Below are 10,685 nucleotides of genomic sequence, written 5' to 3' on the forward strand. Positions count from 1 at the left end.
TCAGGGAGCCCTGCTGTTCCCCACTGGCCCCAGTGAGCCAGGCCGTGGCTTGGGGCTGGAAAGAGCCCAGGACTGGGAATCGCTGCCCTAAGCGAGGAGCCCCAACCCCTAAGCAGTTCTGCCCTTCAGCCCTCCAGGGTGTTAACTTTGCCTAGCCAAGAGCAAACTCTCTTTCTCTGTGCCAGGAGTAGTAGAGCCCCTGGGAAATGCTGTTTTTGTCCCGTGAGGCAGACTTTTGGGGAGTCCAAAGAAGGGCTCCCCACGGTGCCGACTGTCACAGAACAGGAGACAGGAGCAAGAGACAGGCCCGGAAGATGCGGCGACTGGGGGACCGGATAGGAGGGCCCTTGTCCTGAGGCTGCGTAGGCATAGAAAGCTCCGGGATTTTACTTCGTTGGAATGTTCTTTTGAGCTACTTTGGGGGCTGTGACTGAGAGAGATCGTGGCAGGCTCAGGCCCTTTCAGAGTCACCCGTGTGGATCGGCCACTCCGCCAGGTCTTGGAACATCTAAGGCAGAAACAGGACCAACACCCGCAAGCCTCCAACAGCCCCTGGGGCTCCGTCCAGCTGTTGGGGTGGAGGGGTTGGGGGGAGGTGCGGGGGCGGGCACTGTGGGGGGGCGGGGCGGGGCGGGGCGGGGCGGGGCCCGGCGGCCGCGACTCCACCCCGCGCCCCTAGTGGAGTAAACAAGCCACGGGCGGCGCCTGGGGGCCGCTCCTGCAAGCCGTGGCACTGGGTTACATCACGGTTCCCCGAAGACTCCCGCCCCAGCGGCCGGGTCCCTGAGGCCCGCGCCCGCCCGCCGCCTGTGTCCGAGGAGCAGAGAGCTGGCAAGGGCCCGCCAGGGCGGGAAGGCTCCCACGTTTTCTCCGGAGGGACTTTGTCGCAATTGTGTTCAGCCCGGCCATGGGCTGAACGTGGACGCGCGGGAACCGTGCCTCGGTTTCCCCATCTGTGAAACCTGGAGGCTGTATTAGGATTCTGCGCCTCCTATTAGGATTCAGCTGGGGGAAGGAGAGCGGCAGCCAGGGCCAGGGCCAGTCTCAGGCAGGCTGTGACTGGAGCCGGGCTTTCTACGTTAGGGTTTTGGTGGGTGCCTGCTCAGCCACGTGCCAGAATGCACCCTCCCTCTGAGGGGACATGGAGTCAACTCACTGGGCCAAGGCACAGCAAGGATGACCTTGTATCCTAGCATCCTCCTGTCCCCACTTGCTGCTGGACACGGACTCTCTAGGTAAAATTCAACAAGAGTTCCTGCCAGCCACCCTCACGGCAGGTTTGTGCCAGTGCTTTGGGAAAGATGTTGGGTTGCCCACTTAGGCGGGAGGGAGATTTCTGCTCAACATCAACAACTCAATCTACCACGGAGCCTGAGCCACTGGTCTTGAGGAAGCTGCCGGGGAGGCAGGGGTCGTGGGCACCCAGCTTGGGAGACACTCAAGCAGAGTACGGGCCAGGCACGGGGAAGAAGGTGGCAGAGGGCATGCTTGCCAGTGTCTCCAGGAGCTGTTCTGCCCTGGGGTTCCATGATTTAATGATTCTGCACCTGCACCATCTGATAAGGTAGCCGCATATGACTGTTGAGCACTTGAAATGTATGGGAACCCACTAGGAGCCCCAGAGTTGGCATAAACATTATTTTAAGCTGAAGACATTTGAGATTCAACAGACGCAGAAAAAAGCCTCCTAGGAGCTTCCTTCATCTGACAAAAAGCAGTAACTTCTGGGAAGTAAGGCTACCATAAACTCTGTCATAAGGGTAGTTTCATGGCCCCAAGAAGACAGAGCGACCACTCATACCTAAATAGACAAATACTTCACAAACTTTATCACCTGTCGGTTCTCTTAAAACCCATGTGTCTTTTCTAAAGAAACCTATTTGTTTTTCCCATAGAAGCCCTTTTTTTCCCCTCCCTTTTCCCTACTAAGTTAGGTATATAAGCCTTCAACTCTATTTAACCATCCAGCTTCGCCCTTTGTTGGTATGGTATGCAGACATAATACACTTCTTCTCCTGTTAATCTGTCTTTTGTCAGTTTAACTCGAAAGCTCCAATCACAGAACAAGAGAGTGTAGAGGAAGTTTTTTCCTCTCCTGCAGGGGGCTAGTACACATTGATATGGGCGGTAAGTGTAACATATACACAGGATTTAGGAGACTTAGCATGAAACAAAAGAATGTGAAATATCTTAATAATTTTGTATATGATTACATATTGAAATGGTAACATAGGGTTCCATTAGATAAATTGGGTTCTCTTAAATATATTGCTAAAATTGATTTCATCTGTTTCTCCTTACTGTCTGCTAGAAAATTTCAGATAACATATGGCTCCTATTTTATTTCCATTGAATAGCACTGCTAAATATCAGGTGACCTTGTATCTTTGGGTTGGCTTTTCCCAAGCAACACCACCACATCTCTATTAACTGAATGCTCTTGTGTCAAGTCCTGAGCAGCATGGGCAGTGGGGAGTGGAAGAGGAGGGGGCACAGTGCCAGCCCTCAGGGAGCTGCCAAGCCCCTCTTGGCTTCCAACTTGGTCTGGCCACATCCTCCTGCAGTCCTGCTTCCCCTCCTCCACAGGGCAGTCAGGCCAGCAGAAAGCTGGGCAGAGGGTTCTGGGGCTGGCCAGGACTCTGAGAACTCAAGGAGGGAGCTCTGTGTGGGCCAAGGATTCAGAAGACAGTGTGGCCAGCAGCCAGGAACCATGACTGCACTGAGTGCTGTTCCCATGCCCAGGACCACAGATGCATCCCGGGCCTCACTGCCCGGCACCTCCCGGCTTAGTGGCCACAGAGTCCTCTTCCTGCTCTGCCAAGCACCATCTGGCTGTGGTGGAACAGGCTCCCCTGCTCTCCCATCCTTTCTGCCATCTCCCATTCCCCAGGCCTTGCTGGATTAAAACATTTTCCTGATAATCATTCAGGGATATAGGCTGAGGTCTGAGAAGGCAAGCTACCCTAAGGCCCCTGAAAAAATAAAACAAAATAACAAACTTTAGTTGGTATTTCTGATGAACAGCCCACACCTGGCAATTTAGAGGGATGGTCCCGGTTGGTGTGACCCAGGTTTAACCCCTGCAGCTGATATGAATGTGACAGCTTTATAGCCCTGTAAAGTTAACCAGACCTGTACATAGTTAAACAACCTTATCTAACATTCCTCCTTCTTCTCCTATATAAACTTGCCCATAACAGCCAACACTCAGATCATGCTTATTGTGTGCTAGGCGCTGCTTTGGGATCTTACATGTTTTTGTGTGTTTTTTTTTTTTTTGAGACGGAGTCTCGCTCTGTCCCCCAGGCTGGAGTGCGGTGGCCCGATCTCGGCTCTCTGCAAGCTCCACCTCCCAGGTTCACGCCATTCTCCTGCCTCAGCCTCCCAAGTAGCTGGGACTACAGGCGCCTGCCACCACGCCCGGCTAATTTTTTGTATTTTTAGTAGAGAGGGGGTTTCACCGTGTTAGTCAGGTTGGTCTCCATCTCCTGACCTCGTGATCTGCCCGTCTCGGCCTCCCAAAGTGCTGGGATTACAGGCATGAGCCACCGCGCCTGGCCGGGATCTTACATGTATTAATTCATTTAAGGCTGGGTGCAGTGGCTCACGTCTGTAATCCCAGCTACTCAGGAGGCTGAGGACGGAAGAATTGCTTGAGCCCAGGAGTTTGAGACTAGCCTGGGCAACATAGTGAGACCTTGTCTCTACAAAACATAAAACATTTACCTGGGTGTGGTTGCGGGCATCTGTAATCCCAGCTACTTGGGAGGCTGAGGTGGGAGGATCTTTTGAGGCTGGGAGTTTAAGACCAGCCTGGGCAACACAGCAAGACACTCCCCCTACAAAAATTAAAATTAAAATTAATACATGTAATTTGGATTAAATTGGATTTCAGGCACAACAAACCCGTGAAGTGAGTGCTATTATTATCTGCTGTTCACAAGTGAGAAGCTGAGGCACGGAGAGGTTAAGTAAACTTGCTCAAGGTTACACAGCTACAAAGAGGCAAAACCGGGATTGCAACCCAGGCCATCTGGTCCAGTATCCGTGCCCCAAATCACTGCATGACACAGCTTTTCCTGCAACGCTGGAGGACTCGATTGTGTTTTGTTTTCCTAAACTTGTTCCCAACTTATGATAAACCTGTGACAGGTGTTCATGACCCAAAATGTGTCTGAGATTGGCTTTAACAAATTAAACATGAGATGGGAAAGTGACCAAATGCATGAGGAAGAAGAAAAAAATTCCGGAAGAATAAATCTTTCTACCATCCTTTGTCCATGTGTCTGTGTGGGTGGACAAGGGACTACTATGTAAGAATGGGTGCAGCTTGTTCAAAGATAAACTGTAGCTGAAAGTTGCAGCCTGCATTGATAGTTGCCCCTAGTTTAGCAAGCTGCCTGAGTGGGCTTCGAAATGGAGACACATCTGATTTGCAGAGGCAGGGGAGGAGGGCTAAATTGCCACAAATAAGAATAAAAGAACAGGCGTTTCAAACAGGGAAGGGGGTGGGTAGAAACCCAAGAAGGCGTCAGCAAGCTGTGACCTGAGTGGGGTGTAGCAGCACAGGAAACAGCTCTGATGGGTTTTCAGACAAGGACGGCTACTGTTTAATCGTCCCCATTGCTCGTGCTGAGCTGGGATGTCATTCTTCTCAATCTCCTGACCTTTGGTCAAAGCCTAACATCAACCCTGCTTTATGACCATCCGTGCTGAGACAGTCAGTGCTAAGGGGTAAGGGGGCATGAAGCCTGAGGAGGAGCGGGCCTGGAGGCCATGGGCACTGGGCAAGTTGCTGAGTGGGGAGTTGGCCTGGAGAAACATAAGCCCCTTTGCCATCCTCAGAGTCACTAGGGGCGCCGGATTCCTGCCAGGCACAGGATGTCCAGCCAGAGTAGCATCTAGCTCCTGAAATCCAGCACATGCTCTCCTCCCAAGTCAGGTGTCCTGGCCCAGGGCTCTGTCTGCAGAGAGTGGTGCCTTTGGGCTGGCAGTGGCCCTGCCTGGATCCTCTGCTGAAAGCTAAGGACGCTGGGTCCCAGGCACAGGGCAGGCCCTGGGCTACTGCTCTAGACTTCCTGAGTCAGAGAAAGCCCCGCTGGGCCTCCCAAGACCTCATCCTGACACCTGAGTCAGCCTCCTCCCTCTTTCTGAGCCACCCTCGGCTGACGTCCCCCAGCCAGCCTGCCTCTAAAAGTGGGGCTTCATAGGGACATTGTAATGGGGGAGCAGACTCCAGGTCTAGTTCATTTATTTATCCATCCTTTCCTGTTGTTTATATTGACCTGTATGCCAGATACATAGGTTTTCTTTTTCTTTTTTTTTTTCATTGCACTCAGGCTGCAGTGCAATGGCATGATCTTGGCTCACTGCAACCTCTGCCTCCTGGGTTCAAGAGATTCTCCTGCCTCAGCCTCCTGAGTAGCTGGGATTACAGGTGCCTGCCACCACACCCAGCTAATTTTTGTATTTTTAGTAGAGAGGGGGGTTTCACCATGTTGGTCAGGCTGGTCTCAATCTCCTGACCTCAGGTGATCCACTCACCTTGGCCTCCCAAAGTGCTGAGATTATAGGTATGAACCACTGCACCAGACTGATACATAGGTTTTCTAATTTAGTCTTACAATATACCAAAACATAGGTTTTGTTTTTGTTTTTTTGAGACGGGGTCTTGCCCTGTCACTTAGACCGGAGTGCAGTAGCATGATCACAGCTCACTGTAGCCTTGACTTCCCAGGCTCAGGTGATCCTTCAACCTCAGCCTCCTGAATAGCTGGGACCACAGGTGTGTGCCACCACACCCAGGTAATTTTTAAAATTTTTGTACAGATAGGGCCTCCCTATATTGCCTGGGCTGGTCTCAAACTCCTGGGCTCAAGAAGTCCTCCTGCCTCCCAAAGTACTGGAATTATAGGCATGAACCACTGCACCCGAATGGTATTTTTATACTTTCTTTTTTTTTTTTTTTTTTTTTTTTTTTTGAGACAGAGTCTTGCTCTGTTGCCCAGGCTGGAGTGCAGTGGCATGATCTCGGCCCACTGCAACCTCTACCTCCTGGGTTGACGCCATTCTCTTGCCTCAGCCTCCACAGTAGCTGGGACTACAGGCGCCCGCCACCACGCCCAGCTAATTTTTTTGTATTTTTTTCTAGTAGAGACGGGGTTTCACCGTGTTAGCCAGGATGATCTTGATCTCCTGACCTCGTGATCCACCCGCCTCAGCCTCCCAAAGTGCTGGGATTACAGGCGTGAGCCACCGCGCCCGGCCGGTATTTTTATTCTTAAATTACAGATGAGGAAACTGAGGGGCCAGGGGCAGCTGGGACACAAGTCCTGTCTGAATTGTGCTGGTCTTCCAGCTTGATGGGGGTGGGATGGAGGCAGCCTGGGCTGGGGACCTGAAAGCAGAAGAGGGGATAAAGGGAACTGGGTAGGCTTGTGGACCACAGGCCCACATGGGAGCCACACCCTGGCAAGAGAGGGGATTGTGAAAGAGAAGGCAGGTGGGGTTCAGGACAAAGATGGGAAAATGGGGGCAGGGAACAAGAGACCCTCCAGGCCTTGCAGATGCAGGAGTTGAGCAGGTAGAGGATAGATGGGGTGGAAGGGAGGTGGGTGCCCAACAGGGATGACCCTGCAGGTGAGGTCCCAGGCAGTAAGTGATGAAACTACTTTGAGTGGGGGTAGCCCATCCAATACCTCCTCCTCTGGGCTAAAGAGGAGGGAGGGGAACTAGCTGGGCGATCTGTGCATTCAGCCATCCCTAGGGGCTGTCCAGGGGCACTGTGCATTCAGCCATCCCTAGGGGCTGTCCAGGAGCACTTGTCCCCAGAGAGGAAGGCCAGCTCTGTCCTTGGAGGATGAGAGTGAGTAAGCAGACAAGCACCGTGCTAGTTGCGTTTCATTCAAGATCTTCCCTCCACACCCAGTAAGAAAGGCATGACACTAGGAGTTTGAAACCAGCCTGGGCAACAGAGCGAGTCCTTGTCTCTACAAAAAATTTTAAAAAATTAGCCAGGTGTGGTGGCACACGCCTATAGTTTTTTTTTTTTTGAGACGGAGTCTCGCTCTGTTGCCCAGGCTGGAGTGCAGTGGCACGATCTCGGCTCACTGCAAGGTCCGCCTCCAGGGTTCATGCCATTCTCCTGCCTCAGCCTCCCGAGTAGCTGGGACTACAGGTGACTGCCACCACGGCCGGCTAATTTTTTGTATTTTTAGTAGAGACGGGGTTTCACCGTGTTAGCCAGGATGGTCTCGATCTCCTGACCTTGTGATCCGCCCACCTCGGCCTCCCAAAGTGCTGGGATTACAGGCGTGAGCCACCGCGCCTGGCCAATGCCTATAGTTTCAGTTACTTGGGAGGCTGAAGTGGGAGGATCACTTGAGCCCAGGAGTTCAAGGCTGCAGTGAGCCATGATGGCACCACCACACTCCAGCCTGGGTGACAGAATGAGACCTTGTCTCTAAAGAAAAAAAAAAGGCATGACAGCCCTGTTTTAGAGATGAGAAAACCGGGGCTAACCATGTCCAATGACTTGCCTGAGGTCACAGAGTTAGGCTGGAGTGCAGCCAGGATGCAAACTTGCCTTTGCTAGTCTAGTGAAAGAACTAGGTATAAATAGAAACCCCAAAGCAGTGGGTGCCAGGCACAGGACTGGAGGCTATGAGGGGAGCAGGGGTGATTGAATACCCCCACCCCAATACTACCCCCAAGGCATCTGCTTATTCTGGACCCAGAAGGAGAGGCTGGGGGCATTTTTAGGTATCTTGTGGATATCACAGAGGTTATGCACACTCTGGCATAGTAAGCCAGGCAGAGTGGTCTGAGGGAAGGGAGTGGGAATGGGGGAGGGGGTAGAAGAGAAGATGGGGAAGGAAGTGGGAGGAGGGACTGAGGGGGAGATGGAGAAAGGGAGGGGGAAGGAGGGAAGGAAGGGAGGAAGGGAGAGGGGGAGGGGGAGGGAGGGTAGTAAGGAAGGAAGGAAAGGGGGAGGGAGGGAAGGAAGGAAGTGGGGAGGGAGGGAGGGAGGGAAGGTAGGTTGCCGGCCATAGTTGCATGTGTGTGCCTGGATGGTTCTGTGTCCCTCTGTGTGTGTGCACGCATGTGTTCGCATGTGCACGTGTGCATGAGTGCAAGTTTTTTCTCCTTGGTCCTCTAAGCTCCTGTGAGTCCTGCCGGGCCAGGAAGTCTCCATTTGGGGCATGGCATTGGGATCCCAGTCAACAGCCCTAGACTTGTCCACAGGCATTGGGGGTGGGCAGGAGGGTTGGAAAGGCAATGGGGAGGGGTAGGAGTGGTGAAGCCTTCAGGCTTGGGGTGGCTGGGAGGGGCAGTGAATGCCCCAGGCAGGCCTATACTCTGGGGGGCTCTCTTGGTTGTTCCAGGCCAGACAGTCCCCAACACGCATGTGTATTCCAGGCTGCACGGCCCAGCTGGGATCCTTCCCCACCCCTTAGGCTTACTTTCTGTAGAAGCACTGGGCATTGCTGTGCCCATTCTGCACTGGGTTCTTCATATTCACAGTCAGTTGATCTGCCTGATTATCCCATGATGTGGTTAATGGTTATCCTCATTTTTTTTTTTTAAAGAATATCCCTGTATTTATTTTCCTACAGGTAATTTTTCTATGGCTTCAACATTTTCTCTTCAAATCAAAAGAAAAATTTCCCAAAGTTTAGAACTGGATCACTTGGCCCTTTCTCTTATCTCCTTCCAGTTCAAAATGCTTGCATCTCTTAATGGCCAGCATCCTCTTGGATCTGCAGTTAGGCTCAACACATTCCAGCCTTAGCACAATCTTCTTTGTGGTCTTAGCCTTATTCCAGAAAATTGGCTTTGTCTGCCCATCATGGCCACTCTGCTTCCGATCATAGCGCCTCTTTCCCTGGGCATACAAGGAATCCTTGCTCTTCTTATACTGTGTCACTTTGTGAGTCTGATGCTTGCCACACTTCTTACAGAAGGCTCTTCGGGTTTTAGGTACATTGACCATATTTGCAGCATGGTTGTTCTGTCTATATGATGAAAACAAGAAACGGCGTCCGAGACCCTTACCTCGCACAGCTCTCCCCTAACAGGAAAGGGCCCTCTGTTTTTTTTTTTTTTTTGAGACAGAGTCTCCCTCTGTTACCCAGGCTGGAGTGCAGTGGCACAATCTCAGCTCACTGCAACCTCCACCTCCTGGCTCAAGTGATTCTCCTGCCTTAGCCTCCAGAGTAGCTGGGACTACAGGCACGCACCATCATGCCCGGCTAATTTTTATATTTTTAGTAGAGACGGGCACTCACCATGTTGGCCAGGCTGGTCTCGAACTCCTACCTCAGGTAATCCACCCACCTTGGCCTCCCAAAGTGCTGGGATTACAGGTGTGAGCCACCATGCCCGGCCATCCTCTTTTTTTTTTTTTTTTTTTTGAGACAGTGTCTTGCTCTGTTGCCCTAGCTGGAGTACAGTGGTGGGATCATGGTTCACTGCAGCCTTGACTTCCTGGGCTCAATGATCCTCCCATCTCAGTCTCCTGAGCTGGGACCACAGGCACATGCCACTACCATGCCCAGTTAATTTTTTTTTTTTTTTTTTTTTTTTGCCAGGGGGAGATGGGGTCTTGCTATGTTGCCTAGGCTGGCCTTGAACTCCTAGGCTTAAGCAATCCTCCCGCCTCGGCCTCCCAAAGTGCTAGGATTACAGGTGTGAGCCACCGTGCCCGGCCCTCATTTTTTATATCTGTGTAAACTGAGCCCCAGAGAGATGAAGTGACTTGCCTATGGCAGCACAGCTAAGAAGTAGCAGAAGCAGGATTTGAACCCAGGAAGACAGGACACCAATCTCAGCCCCCAGCCCCTTCAGCATGGAGTGAGGGTCCCCTGCCTTCTACTCCACCCTACCCTCCCAGCCTCAGGAGCACATTCACAAGTACAGGGAGGGCTCCTCTTCGTTCTGTGAGGCCTGTATCAATTTGTCATGGGGTGGGGAGCCCAGCTCCCTGGTGGAATCACATCAGGTCATAGTGACAGAGTCCTGGCTCCCCAGGGACTGACTTCCAGCCACAGCTCTGGGGGCTGGGATAGCACTCTACCCCACTGAACCTGCAGCACAGGGCCAGCCAGTCATGGAGCCCCTCAAATCCACTGGTACACTGGGGGCCAGAGGGCTTGCAGGAGTGGATGAGAGGTGGCTCAGCCTTCGGTAGGCCCTGGCTGAGAAATAAAGAGGCTGCTCATGAGCGCAGATGTGGTTCTGGTCGGCTGGGCCCCAGGGAGCCTGAGCAGGCCTTTCTTGTCTGAACCCAGATCTACTTCTTGGGTTCGTCAGCATTCCCCACCACCACCCTCAGCCCCACAGCCCGGCCGAGCAGTGGGCACAGTCTCTCAAGTTGCCCTGAATGCCTTCGCAGGCCTCTCCCCTTCAGGAGTTGCATGCTGCACCTTCTGGAAACAAACAGGGACCATGATACCAGGCAGGGCTAGGCTGCCACTCCTGCCCTCCCACTGGCTGCAGTCGGATGTCAGCACACAGTGCTGGGGGTGTGGGTCGCACGAAGGCCCTGTGGGCCTCTGGAGGCTTCTGCTCAGAAGAAACATCATGGGCAAGGAAGTCTGTGCAGGGGCTGCAGGGGCTGCAGTCACTCCTTTGATTGCCTGTTACAGATGGGGAGCTGTGGAGGTTTCCGTGTCCCTTCCTTTTAA

At 52.6% G+C, this 10,685-nt stretch overlaps 1 protein-coding gene across 1 annotated transcript; it reads right to left on the reverse strand.

Moving 5' to 3' along the window:
- Window positions 1-8,674: 8,674 nt before the first annotated feature.
- On the reverse strand, window positions 8,675-8,992 carry LOC129013601 (large ribosomal subunit protein eL42-like). The gene has a single exon (XM_054450017.2). It carries the CDS (start codon window positions 8,990-8,992, stop codon window positions 8,675-8,677), a length of 318 nt encoding a protein of 105 aa, XP_054305992.1.
- Between the last annotated feature and the right edge of the window lie 1,693 nt (window positions 8,993-10,685).

Source organism: Pongo pygmaeus, chromosome 16 (assembly GCF_028885625.2).
Source record: "Pongo pygmaeus isolate AG05252 chromosome 16, NHGRI_mPonPyg2-v2.0_pri, whole genome shotgun sequence".
Classification (NCBI taxonomy): Eukaryota; Metazoa; Chordata; class Mammalia; order Primates; family Hominidae; genus Pongo; species Pongo pygmaeus.

Bases quoted from the DNA above. Each gene is read 5' to 3' on its own strand.
- LOC129013601 (XM_054450017.2), bottom strand. From the start codon at position 8,992: ATGGTCAATGTACCTAAAACCCGAAGAGCCTTCTGTAAGAAGTGTGGC.